This window comes from Diadema antillarum, unplaced genomic scaffold (genome assembly GCF_040938485.1).
Source record: "Diadema antillarum isolate AM-2024a unplaced genomic scaffold, OU_Dant_1.0 scf00000078, whole genome shotgun sequence".
In the NCBI taxonomy this organism is placed as follows: domain Eukaryota; kingdom Metazoa; phylum Echinodermata; class Echinoidea; order Diadematoida; family Diadematidae; genus Diadema; species Diadema antillarum.
The window spans coordinates 1,325,366-1,339,625 of NW_027270967.1; the positions used below are offsets into that span (position 1 = coordinate 1,325,366).

Consider the following 14,260-nt stretch of genomic DNA (forward strand, 5'->3'; position numbering starts at 1 on the left):
TAACTAGAAATGCTGCTGAACATGCACTGAACAAATCACTAGTTTCTATCTATCTCCTGCACAGATGGTTCTACTTCTGTAAGTGGTAAAAAGAACCAAAAAAAAAAAAAAAAAAAGTCAAGTACAGTGTACAAACAGTTCATTCTCCAAGGACATACAAGTTTGCTACAACTAACACCTTATTCAGAACACCTGAAGGCACTGGAGAGCATCACACTGACACATTATGTCATAGTTTACTAATCTCACCGACACAGCAAATGGCAATTATTATTCTTTCAGTTGGGTTGGGTTCTCTCCCCCTCTCCTCTGCTATGGGGACTGTCCAAACAAAATTACTGACACCATGTGGATTTTTCTCACCTACAATGCATCAAGTTTGGACAACACAAATACTAGTACAATGTATTTCAAAATTTCCCGTAAATCACTGACCACCAGAGTTAGAAAACTGTTAATCACCACAAGGAAATCAATCCACCATCAGCACACACAATATGTTTGTTCAATTAAAAAACTCTCACAAGTATCGCACATAGGACAATGATTATTTTAGCACTTTCTCTGAAAGTGTTGTACACGACAGTATCATGTGAACACACACAGCACATATAAAGACGGGTGAAAAAGGCAGTTCAGAAATGTTCTTACTTCGGGCACAGGAAGTGGCATTAACTTCTACAGATGTCTGCCATGCCAGGTAAAGTCAAATATCTATCAACTCATAAACATGCAATCATGCAAGGCTATCATGCGAGGCTAAACAATCTCAGCAGTTCACTTCTTGGTTACTACATGTCATACATTCCACTACTTGTCCCCATACGCACTCTTAAAACTATTCCAAATGAAGTGGAGTTTGAAAACCCACAAAAGTTGAGCCTTTTCCCGCAGTCTACAAAGATCCTACCTACATGAGGCTGCATATGGCTGCTTCTCCTGACTGCATTCTGCTAAGGTGGAAGTGTAGTACAAATCCCGAGTTCTAACAATGACGAGATTGGAGTAGTGTAGTATCACAAACACATGTGATTATAAATGACAATGATAATGGCAACACATGTTAGACAACAATCACCTATCACACACATCCCACAACACTACGACATATCCACATACGCTCAGAAGAGGCCCAACAATCTGATTTGGCCGCTATTCTATCGGACTCTCAATTTATTGCAGATCCAAGCTGTCAAGTTTGGTCAGTGAACCATAGCAGGTCTACTGCTGTGCTACGACGCTTAGGGTGAGGCTTGTGTAAAACAGAGGTATGTTTGTGTGTGCATCTTATATCCTCGAGTACCATCATCAAGATGTCCCTGCTACCCCTGACCTAGCATGAAAGGAGATGACGCAGTGATATTGGTAATCTGTTCAAGTCTGAATACATCTACAGGGACCGTGGGTTCATCTCCATATCCTGAACAAACAATGACCAAAGTGATTCTCTTTTGTTCACCGTGACAGCGTTCTGAAAAAATACCACCTTAGGGAAAACTTGTCAGAAATTACATCTATTCTGTGAACTTGTCTGAAATTACAACTTATCTAGTGACAAAAACAAAAGCCATGTGTCATTATGAGAGGAGCGAGGTTGGGATTGAATGAAATAGAAAGGGGTTGGTCCAAAGAGGAGTCTGCTGACAGCATCACACTTAAGCATCTGCTCCCTCCTTTTCGACATTAAAAGGTTCCTCTACTGCGATGACTCCGCTGTCCTTGATGATGCACGCTTCTACCGGTGTTGATCCCGAGACCTTTGTATTTTCAATCTTTCGTACAACATCCTGCATAATAGTATGGTTAGAAAGAAAAAAGCGTTGTCATCAGCCAAATGGACAACTGGTTGTGCTGGGAATGCACCAGCCTCTTTTGGGTCTTCACATAACAAAACTATAAAATAATGATGCTATGCCAACTAGTACCGTATGTCTCTGCCATATGGCGTTATTCTCCCAAGTACATCTACAAATGCCAAATGTGACCCTGCATCACAAAACCAACAAAAAGTCGCCAGACATGGATTTTTGTTTAAGGGTAGATTCTAGAAAAATAGACTCTAAGCTTTGAAATGTTGTATATTCAAATGGACTCTCCTAACCTATTATTGAAGGGAAACCATGCACTCTGGAAAACTGTGAACTGAGAAAAGAGGCTCTAAAGTACAAGGTCCATTCAAGCATTTAATCTTTACCAAACCATGCTAGCTGTGTGATGAATGGGACCAAAAGCAGGATGTAAGTCCCAAGAGCAACACAATGAATGGATTATCAGATTAAGCTGACTAACCATAATTAATGTCAACTTTCAAAGCAGTAGCATTGACCGTTCAAAATTATTGGAGTTGAAAGTGAAGAGTGTGCAAAGGATTGTCAAAAAATGAAAAGAGACATCTTAAGACATACCTGATCTCACTACTTTACCCCCCCCCCAAAAAAAAAAAAGAAAAAAAGAAAAAAAGGTTGTAACAAAAAATAAAATAAATCTCAAAACACACTTTCACATTCAATTTCTGATTCCAAACTTAGGAATAGTGTGGAAGAAAAATAGCTCTTTCAGAAAATATAAAAATCTCAAGATTTTGCTGAACTCATTTCACCTTTTTTGAGTCCTCACGTGAAATCAAGAGGTGTGACTTTTTGTTGGTTTTGTGATGCATGGTAAAAAATATGGCATACACTGTGCACTGTCATAATGTAAGTATTACATGTACATTTTATTGTGAAAATAAAATAGTGCCACCACCACTGGAGTTTTATGTTTATCTGTGATAGCAAAAATTGCACCTTCTCCTCAACTCAGCCTAACTTGCATGTTTCTGTGATATTAATGTGACTAACAAAAGACATGGTGAGGGAACATGCAAGTTATGCTCGGTCTTGGGAGGGTGCATTCCAATGTCTATTGTTAATCATATTAGTACTTCAGCAATGATTGACAGATGAGGTCACAACCACAATATTGGTTTGGAAGGTATTTTTTATTTGAAGGCGTATCCAAGTAATCTGAAGCAAAATAGAAGAAACAAGGAAAAGTAGAAATTACGCGGTGCGTAATATATGTCCCCGCCGGAAGTAGCATTTAGTAGCAAAATGTACAATATAGGTAAAAAGATGAAGGTCAAAGGTCAAAGAAGTCAAAGGTCAAAATTCTATGTAGAAGTTTTGAAGCCCTCACCTAGTGCCATCACATAAAGCAAACAGAATCGAAATCGGGTTAGAAATGGCGAAGGAGTAGCATTTTGTAGCCAATGTACAATATAGGTAAAAAAATCAAGGTCAAAGGTCAAAGAAGTCAAAGGTCAAAATTCTGTGTAGAAGTTTTGAAGCCCTCACCTAGTGCCATCACATAAAGCAAACGGAATTGAAATCGGGTTACAAATGGCAAAGGAGTAGCATCTTGTAGCAAAATGTACAATATAGGTCAAAAATCAAGGTCAAAGGTCAAAGAAGTCAAAGGTCACAATTCTGTGTAGAATTTTTGAAGCCCTCACCTAGTGCCATCACATAAAGCAAACGGAATCAAAATCGGGTTAGAAATGGTGAAGGAGTAGCATTTTGTAGCCAATGTACAATATAGGTCAAAAATCAAGGTCAAAGGTCAAAGAAGTCAAAGGTCAAAATTCTGTGTAGAAGTTTTGAAGCCCTCACCTAGTGCCATCACTCAAAGCAAACGGAATTGAAATCGGGTTACAAATGGCGAAGGAGTAGCATTTCGTAGCAAAATGTACAATATAGGTCAAAAATCAAGGTCAAAGGTCAAAGAAGTCAAAGGTCAAAATTCTGTGTACAAGTTTTGAAGCCCTCACCTAGTGCCATCATATAAAGCAAACGGAATCAAAATCGGGTTAGAAATGGCGAAGGAGTAGCATTTTGAAGCAAAATGTACAATATAGGTCAAAGGTCAAGGTCAAAGGTCACAATTGAAATTCTGCATAGAAATTTCAAAGCTCCCATGTAGTGCTATCATATAAAGCAAACAGAATCAAAATCGGGTTAGAAATGGCGAAGGAGTAGCATTTTGAACATTTTGATCACACACGGACGCACACACGGACGGACACACGGACGGACACACGGACACACGGACACACAGACGGACACACACACGTACGGAGCCCGTTTCATAGTCCCCTGCTCGAACTCGTTCGGCGGGGACAAAAATATTTGAAAATATAAGGAATGTTTCTAGATATTTGTTTCACTGCAAAAGTGATGTCGAGGGTATCATGAATCAACACAAGTCAACACGCATTTGTATGTCAAAGACCCTTTGGAGTACCATGCCTTCTTCAGTTTTGGTCCCATCTCAATGACCATGATGCCAGCTTGCCATTTTGATTTACTCTATTATATTGAATAAAGTTCTTTTTATAACACAGAAGAGCTTACTTGGAAGGGTATTTTGTCCCCGCTACAGTTACAACAAATACTGCTTGCAAACTAAACTGGAGAAATGTGGACAGCTCTCTCACCATTCCCTCAAGAACTTTCCCAAAGACGACATGTTTCCCATCCAGCCAAGAGGTCTTGATGGTCGTAATAAAGAACTGCGATCCATTTGTATTCTTGCCAGCATTGGCCATACTCAGCCAGCCGGGTCCGTAGTGGCTCAGCTTAAAGTTTTCGTCATCAAACCTGTCCCCATAAATGCTTTTCCCTTCAAAGAAAGAGTTGAAAAACAAATACGGCAAAAGTGATAATCGTTACATTTTAATAACATAGTTATTCAATATAATTATACAATGTATATAAATTGAGAGTTTCATATGGGATCATATAAATTATGCACTCCCAATAGTTCCAAATAATAATAATAAGTACAGCATTTGTAATGCGCCATCGATCTAGTGGCCTATTCTGAAATATTTTGCCATTTGTGCCCTTTGTGAAATATTTTGCCATTATAAAGTGATATTCTCTCTTGACATTTGTATTTCTAACTATCTCGCTGAATTTCTTGCTACACATACCATCTGATCAAACTTCAATTTGACATATCTCAGTTTAACTTGATAATATCTAGGGCCTTCAGAAAATCAGAAGCTGGAGAATGTTGGCTATGCCTCCATCCCTTTTCCTTTGTTTCAAAGCCTTCATTCTCTCCTGTCAAGTATTTGGAGCACAAAAGAAGGTTGTGCTTTGCCCCTCACCCCACTGACCGACAAAGGCTCATCTTATCCCCAAAATGGCAAAATGTCAGTGTTCTGATGAGTTCTGATTAAATCTTAGCTGACACACTTGAGACTCGGACCAAGGCTCACAAAGGGTGATACCACTGCCAAAAGAGCCCTAGAACCTTCACTCACGTTAAAGGGATCATATAGCTTTGGTTGAGACCTAATTTTAGGCTACTATCATTTATGGGTGCGATAATGAGAAACCTAATATGAAATATGAAAGAGCATGTAAATCTAAGAAGAATTCAATGTTTATTTGGTGAAAATTGGTTTTGAAATGGCTGAGACAACCAAAACAGAGCAATCCTAATAAAAGGTGAGACCCACCTTTTATTACGATCGCTTTGTTTTACTTTGTTTTTGGATGTCAAAGTCATTCCAAAACCTATTTTCATCAAATAAACTTTTACTTCCTCATAGAATGGTGTGCTCTGTTCTCTTTCACAAGTGGTTTCTTGATATCTTACAATAGCCCAATCCTAATCTCCACCAATACTGTACCATCCCTTTAACCTGTCTGATGACTGTCCTAATCATCAGATGCTCTACAGACTGTCATAGGACATTGGCTGGACACACATTAAAGCCGCACAACACAGATGTGCATCGGGATATGGTGTCACACGAAAACTAAGCTCTGAGCTCAGTTCCTTCACACAGTCGAGCCTAAGTGGATGACACTGACCAAATAGTCAATGTAACAAACTAGATAAATCGAATCATGATACTATACACTTCACTGGGTGATTAGCAGGAAAAAAAAAGAAACTAGAAATGTCGCTTTGGCGACTGGTATGCCTCCGCCAAAATGCATGATTTTCCCAATAGGTCTAGATAGTACATTGTGTGGACAATGTGTGATTACATTTTCACAAAATTGGCAAAATATTGAAATGACAAGTTTGTCACAAATGTGTTGAATGTTCACCTTCCTTGACCTAGGTTTAATTGGATGAATAGGAGAGCATGTATCTAGGGATTTAAGGACTTTAACTTGACTTTGACCCATTCATACATTTAGGCATTGAGTAATTTTCAAGGTACAGGTGTGGAGAAGAAGTGCAATTTCTGAATTGAATAGTAAATTGTTACCATTTTCATCTGGCCCTTGACCCTAAAATTCATAAGATAATCACTTTCAGGTAGAACATGCATAATATGTACTAAGTTTCAAGATAACTTGAGCCACTTCCGAGATATGGAGGAAAAAGTTAGTTCAGCACTTTCACATGATCTTTGACCTTTTGACCTTTGAGGCAATAAAAGAAGTTAAAAAAAAACTTTCCAGAGAATTTCTATTAGGTTACACATGCATACACCAAGTGTAAAAAAAAAATAACCCTGCTGGCACTGCATAAATATGAGGGAAATAGTAAAATTGTGAAGTGTTGCACTTGACCCCTGACCTTTGACCCCAAGAACCCTACATTCTCTAGATACTAGTAATCACTTCCAGTCAGTACATGTATATACTATGTTCCATGAAGATACCTTAAACAATTTTCCAAGGTACGGAGAAAAAAAAGAAGTTTTAATATTTTTACTTGACCTTTTGACCTTTGACTTTTGACCTCATGACCCAAACTTTCACCAGAGAATCTTAATTGGGTAATACATGTATACACTAAGTTTCAAGAAAATGTCTTCAGGCATTCAATAGATATGGTGGAAATAGTGAAATTTTATGTATTTGACCCTGACCTTTTGACCTTTGACCTTTGACCTCTTGACCCAAACTTTCACCAGAGAATCTTAATTGGGTAATACATGTATACACTAAGTTTCAAGAAAATATCTTCAGGCATTCAATAGATATGGTGGAAATAGTGAAATTTTATGTATTTGACCTTGACCTTTTGACCTTGACCATGTGCACCCAAAAGTTGATAGGCACAACTTCACCCCCTAATACACATACATGCCAAGTTTCATTAGGATACCTTAAAAGGTTTTGATAGTTACCTTGTCCACAAAATTCATTACGGACGGACGGACGGACAACCCGAAAACATAATGCCTCCGGCACCACTTCGTGGCGGAGGCATAAAAAAAGATATCTGCTTCTAGCCAGTAACTGATGAGCAAAACGCTCTGTGGAAGGAGAAATAAAGAAGACTGCCTTGTCATTTGCAAATTTTATACATACCTCCAGTGCCATCTCCACGAGTGAAGTCCCCACCCTGGATCATGAAGTCCTTAATGACGCGATGGAACTTGCTTCCTTTGTAGCCAAATCCTTTCTGTACAATTTGAAACAGGAGTGGGGAAAAATGAGGACAAAATGTAAAATGTGGCAGAGCGTTGCAAATTAAACGCCGGCAGATCAGAAATAAGTGCTAAATTGGGACAAAGGAGGCCTCAAAGCAACTCCATCATGCTGCTGAGAAGAATCTGCATCTACACCTGTATAAATACATGTACATGTACCTATTAAGCTGATAGATACACATAGTTGTTGCAAACTTATGGGCACATAATAATAAGGTTTTTTTTTTTTTTTTTTTTTTGCTGATACATCATCATCAGTACCTGACTGCAAAAGGAGTAAAAGAGTATTAAAACTAGACACAGTTTTGTGCTCAGTGGGAACAAGAGCATCTGTGTGCTTAGTGGATTAAAGATGCTTCAATAAGCTTCTTTTTTTTTTAACTGCCATGGTGTTATGTATGAGGCAACACATCATGTCCAGGAGAGTATAATCTTACATATCTTGAGTGGCTTCCATCTGAGCACTCACCACAACTTCAAACCTCCTCCATGACAGACATAAAAGCATATGAGTGGACCAATGCAATGAGCATACCTACTGGAACACCAGTCCCAGCTTGCCAATACAAGGAGTGTGAATCCAATCACATGTCAAGCATATGGCACTCTTCCCATAGCTATTGATCTTGCTATGATAAAAGAGTTACTCAAATTATCTACTTGGACATGTGCATGTCGCAGACATATTTCAGCACAAACACCACACTTCCCAAGTGCAAACATGCATTGTATGGAGGTACTGTACCCAAAGTAAAATCAATCAAAAAAAAAAACAAAAGCAAAAACAAAAACAAAAAACAATAAAAATCTCAATATAACTGAAAACTGGTTCACATGAAGTATTGTTTTCCAATACAACACAGGCCTACTGTTTCCATAACTTCTTTAAAGATCAAGTAGATCCTGAAACTTTTTGTATTCAGACATCAAATCATATCAATCACTTCCATAATATCTGCATGAAGTTGAATCTTATTAATTTTTAAAATCAATTGTTTTCCACATTATGGCCATGTTAATACTTTTCTTTGAAGAAGTTAAGAAATCTTTGAGGCCTATTTGTGTGTCAGCTATAAAATTACAGAAATTTAAAAAAAATAACAACAACAGAATGATAAAAGAATTTCTTATGGTGGCTTGTTTCTCACGCTGCATGTTTTGGCTGTAACATGTAGGATTTTTACTAAAATCATATATACAGTGTATCTCCCTATTACTGTGTGGCAAACAAACAAAATCTAAAGACAAATCTAACTGGCACAAGTTACAACAATGCATGCATATTTACGAGGCCAGCCAAAATGAAATAATGTAAGACACACATACAGTAGCAGTTATTACAATCCTATGAAAAGATTTGGTATGCCAAAAGAATGAGGATCTATCTGTTAAGGCAGTGGTGACTTGTATATGTTATGTGAATCGCATAGAATTTATCTTAATTATTATGCGCTCTATAAATGTGAATAATAATAATAATAATTATTATTATTACTATTATCATTATCATCATCATTATTATTATCAATATCATAATTATTATTGTCTCTAAAGTGTCCTGCCTGGCAAAACTTACCTCATGAGTTGCAAGAGCTGCAAAGTTCTTTGTCGTCTTTGGTACTGTCTTCCCAAACAGACCAATAACAATCCTTCCCACTTCCTCTTTTCCGATCGTTACATCGAAGAAAACCTGTTCCAAAATGAATATAATACAATAATTATGATGTTACACAAGTCTACGTTTTGAATCAAAATCTTTTCGTTTTTGCTGGGTGTGTGTATGGGGGGGGGGGGGGGGGGAGGGGGAAATTGACAGTGGTAGATACAAATAGAGTACTTCTCTAAACTTGCTTCTCATCCTGTGGTGCACTGCAACCTTGGTCACATCAATTCAAATAATTTCAGTGACGACTAATAAAACTGCACTTTGAACAAGTTGTGGACTTATGTTAAGAATACAAAGTACTTGTCTCTCACCAGTGTGAAAAAAACATGTATGTATCTTATATCACAGAGTCAATTTAGATGATATACACAAATAAGCTCATAACACAGATAAAGCAAAGTTTTTGCCTGCCCACTGGATACAAAAACATAGGTCCATGCTCGAAGTGACATGAAGGATGGCCAATTTGTCATGTCATTTCCAGTGATCAAGCAAAAACTTGTGGGTAATTTTTAGGCAAGTGGAAAGTTGTTGTGCAGCAACTATGGAAGCATGATAATCTGACATGAAATCCATTCCTTCATTTAAGTCTTCACAAACACTCAAGCTGATCCTAAGAATATTGTTTTGATAAGATCTTTAATACATGTAATGTCAAAACATTAATCCTCTACAAGAAACAGATGTTTAAAATTAATCTCTAAGGTCACAGCTTTTAAAATATGTTGAATTGTGGACAAAGAGATACATGTACAACAGAACAAGGCAAGAACTGTTCTTCCTCCTCAAGCTTTACTTCGTCAGCTGAGAACCAGAGAGGCGCTAATATGAACTGGAATTTAGTGTAAATTTAAAGGGTGGGACTTGCTTTCTATGAGAAATATAAGGAACCTGTACTGATTAAATGTTGAAATTTAGTAGGGTGAATGAATTGAATTCTTGAAAGAGTTTCTAAATGGCAACCTCTACAATGTACTTGACATAACACCCCATACACGATGATTCGTTGAATGTTTTCAAAACAGATGTACAACAATGTATGCATCTTTATGGCGCCATACAAATTCTGTGAATCATCATCATCATAGGGTTTCAAGTTATACCGGCAGGGTGCTACATAACTTTTTGGTACCACTTGCCCAGTCAGACAAGCAAATTTTCAAACTGTTGCAGAACACTTGCCCGAACATGAATTATGCTAGCCCCCCCAAAAAAACCCCTCTAAAGATATAAGAAATCACTTGTAAAGCCAAGGGCTTGATAAAACCCGATCATTTGAATAAACAGCACATATGGGGAGGAACAAACTTGGTTGGATAGAGTGTTGGTGTTGGATTGATGGGACTTTTTCACGTAAGAGGTGAGAAGTAAAGATGGCTTTAAAACTTTTTGCTTGCTCAATTCGGGCAAGCATTTTTTCTCATTGTTCCAAAACACTTGCCCCACTTTGATTTTTCACTTGCCCCGGGCAATCGGGCAAGTGCTTATGTAGCACCCTGACCGGTATTTGAATTTGTCACTTTCCAATCTATCTTTTGCAGTTTGGTGAATTTATAGACTGGACTCACTATAAGTACATTCAAAAAGTAATACTATAAGCGCTTGCAATCATTGTTTGGAGTTTCGTTGTTATTGTTGTTTTTTGTTCAATGTTTTTCTTGAGTATGATTACAGAGTACTCACTTAACTCCACTCCACCTATTAATCCTGTGTTATTCAATTTCATTTAAAGGACAAGTTCACCTTCATAGACATGTGGGTTGATCGAATGCAGCAATATTAGTAGAACACATCAGTGAGAGTCGAGGAAAATCGGACAATCCGTTCAAAAGTTATGGATTTTTGAACTTTCTGCTCAGTCACGGCTGGATGAGAAGACTACTATTGCTTGTGATGTCACATGTGTACAAAGATATACATGCAATGAAAGAATGAAGAAAATTCAACATATTTTCACTTTTCTCGAATAACAAAAGAACACTCGACTTCTCTCTTTCAGAAGGCAGGGGGAATAATATTACCCTTAACATACATCCGTAACAAGTCGAAGAAATGTGCACTTTATTCAAAAAGTAAAGTTTTGTGAAATTCTCTTTTTATTTTCCTTATATCGTTGTATGCATGTGGCATCATACTCTGTAGTAGTCTTCTCATCCCGGAGAGACTGCGCAGAAACTTAAAGAATTCCTAACTTTGGAACGAATTGTCTGATTTTCCCCAAACTCTCACTGATGTGTTCCACTAGTATTGCTGCATTCACTCAATCCACATGTATTATGAAGGGGAACTTGTCCTTTTCACAGGATGTACAGGTCAAGGTCACTGGTCTAGCCTGTGTGTTTTTCACGTTATGGCAAATCCATACTGTGGCACGAGTTTTACTATTCTTAGCACTGTTACTACACAGCACTGTTTGCTGCCACTTCTCAGCATGGTGTCTGCAGTCTGGTCAGGCTGGCATGAGGCGGGCAGTGCATTGACAAATTAGTTCCTCACAAAGCCATTTAAAAGACCATCTCTGACAGCAAAATGGAGACCTAAATGTTGTTGCTCCGGTGGTTGACATTCTGTGTTTTGACCCTTCATCACACAGCTAGCAGTGCTTGGTAAAGATTAAGCGCTTGAATACACCCTGTACTTCAAAGCCTCTTTTCTCAGTTCGCACTTTTCCAGAGTGTGTGCTTTCTTTCCAGTATTTAGATAGGTTAGGGGAGTCCATTCGAATTGAGTTATACATCATTTTAAAGCTTAACATCTGCTCTTTCAGAATCTGCCCTTAACTAAAAATCCATGTCTGGCGACTTTTCGTTGGTTTTGTGATGCAGGGTCTCACATAGACACCCTAGTCTAAGACAATAACGTTCAAAAGAAAGAAGAGGCTCTGCCTTTATGGTCTAGTAGAATCCGGTATTGCCTCCATACCACTTTTTTTGACAATATCAACGGTAAAGCCAAAAAGGTACTTTTTCAACAATAATATACCTATTCACAGGATCACATCATTGTTCACATATTGTTGGGCGCACATGCTCATCCACATGTTGTTGTTGTTGTTGTTTTGTGTTTAGTGGCGTTTTCCATTCCCTTTAGAATAAATGCCAAACACTGCTCTATAAATTTCTTTTCCTTTTATCATTTTTTTCTTTCACAAAAAAAAGAGAAAATATCATAACGAGTATTCTTGGTCAGCTGTTGGTACGTCTATTTGCCTGCTTAAAGTATCATATCTTCTGGCCAATCCGGCTCATTGCCTCGAGCAGACTTCTCAGCCGTTATTAACGGCCTAGGCCCCTCCGATAGGCAGGCAGTAAAGTCCGATGCTTACCAACACAGGAACCTCAATTGGTCCGATTCAAAGCCAAGCAAAACAAACAAGCACTATTAATCAGATGCAAATATATATATAGTAATCACATATAAGTTTTTGAGTAAAGTAAGCAATCTCTGGGCTGTGGTGCGCATGAATTGCCTCTTCAGAATACCTCGAGGCAGAGTTAGTGCAAACTATGTACACTCATAATTATAACATGCGTAAAAGTTTATCTAAAATCTTTGTGATCTTTTAACATACATGTACACGTATATACTATAACACAAGAGCTCTTTGGTATACTGGGTTAGTTGAAATTAATAAGCTTTGAATGCTGTTCTCATGAATTTTTGTTTCAGCTAACATCATAGATCTGGGTATTACAGTATATATCTGGGGCAGAATATAAGTAAATGATCAACTGTATGTTTCTGGGACGTTATAAATATTCACACATACCCGACACATGTTGGTTTATTTGAAACAAATTGTCATTTAAACCTAAATTTCCCACCCTGAGGTGATGTACAATTCAGAATTGTCTCAGCTCTTCTGTCATTCAAAGTGCATAAATAGGTCTGAGAAACCTTTCGTTGAACATATTTGAGGGGGTAGTTTGTCTCCTCCCATGCTCTCGTCGAGTCTTTTAACTCTAACGTTACTTGTTTAGTCTCATGTCCAATTAACTGCGACAGCCGCCACACGCAGTGTGTGCGTGTGGCGGCTGCGCCGTGCTCCCATAAAAGATCTTCATGTTGAACAAACGGGTGCCTTTGCGGCGCTATATTTCCTTAATTTTTCAACAGAAACTACTAGGAATACTTACATGGGTCGATGAAACCTAAATGACTATCATCGGCGACTGTTTGATGCATTTCATTGCTTGTGATGCACAAAATGATGTCTTATAAGCAGCTCACCGATGTTCACAGAATTCACAATCACTTGCACAAGCGCACAGAACTAACATAAGCGAAACTGCGGGGAAGCCGCCAGGACCGCGCCTCGCGGCGCGGTCTCCGGGGCTAATGTCCAATGTAATGCCATGGTCCAGGGGATGTTTCACACATAGAATCTAAAGGAATTAAAGCTGTTCGTAAAGTTACGAACGAATTAAGAACGACTGGTGATCAGTTCTGATGTGCTATACTCATCATAATTTCCATAATTCAGCAGGTTTGTAAATTTACGAACAGCTTTATGAAACTGGGCCAAGTTAAGGAATACAACGCAACAGCTGCAACAATTTTACCACATCAATGGCATAATGTGGGACTACGCAACAAACGACTAGTATTTGCACACAGGTAGTTTAATGCTTTAGTACCTTCTCGGTGACCAGTGGTCCTTTCTTCGAAGATTCTGAACTCTTTTTGGCATCTGCCGGCATCAGCAAGTAGACTAAAGCTACTAATGCCACCGATAGAAGAGCTAGGGCCTTCATTGTTCTTGCGTTGATAGTTATCATGCAGAAAACTGGCAAAGGTCGGATTCTCTGGGAGCTGTCATACGCGGGATGCGGCTATAACAGTCAATCCTAGCGGAAGTTACTAGTACACATGCGATGCATATCGCATGCATACATCATGACATGCTGATGATTGGCCATCACTCTCCTCGCCTCGCGAGGGTTGCTGAAACTGCGTAGCGAAGTAAAAACTAAAACTTGGAGCCTGGGTGACTTATTGTTTGGATGAAGGCTGCTTTTTAGATAGGCCTATCAATACGAAATTTAAAGGACGAAACCATACATTTATGTGGTAAAACAGCTTGATTCTTATTCAAATATCTACAAGCGTATACAGGGAAAAGAGTTCCATGTAGGCCTACCTCAAAT

The 14,260-nt window shown here is 38.4% G+C and overlaps 1 protein-coding gene across 1 annotated transcript; it reads right to left on the reverse strand.

Moving 5' to 3' along the window:
* Nucleotides 1-1,221: 1,221 nt before the first annotated feature.
* LOC139717606 (peptidyl-prolyl cis-trans isomerase B-like) lies at nt 1,222-13,906 on the reverse strand. The gene is made up of 5 exons (XM_071629115.1): nt 13,751-13,906; nt 9,024-9,137; nt 7,326-7,419; nt 4,475-4,659; nt 1,222-1,787 (listed from the first exon to the last, which is right to left on the reverse strand). The coding sequence occupies exons 1-5, from the start codon at nt 13,889-13,891 to the stop codon at nt 1,656-1,658; spliced, it is 666 nt and encodes a 221-aa protein (XP_071485216.1). The 5' UTR covers nt 13,892-13,906; the 3' UTR covers nt 1,222-1,655.
* Between the last annotated feature and the right edge of the window lie 354 nt (nt 13,907-14,260).

What these genes read in the sequence shown, in the direction of transcription:
- LOC139717606 (XM_071629115.1), bottom strand. Translation starts at nt 13,891, where the DNA reads ATGATAACTATCAACGCAAGAACAATGAAGGCCCTAGCTCTTCTATCG. An exon ending in CAGCTCTTGCAACTCATGAG is followed by an intron (nt 7,420 to 9,023) that starts GTAAGTTTTGCC and finishes CAAATTGTACAG; the next exon opens with AAAGGATTTGGCTACAAAGG. An exon ending in GGAAAGTTCTTGAGGGAATG is followed by an intron (nt 1,788 to 4,474) that starts GTGAGAGAGCTG and finishes ACTATTATGCAG; the next exon opens with GATGTTGTACGAAAGATTGA.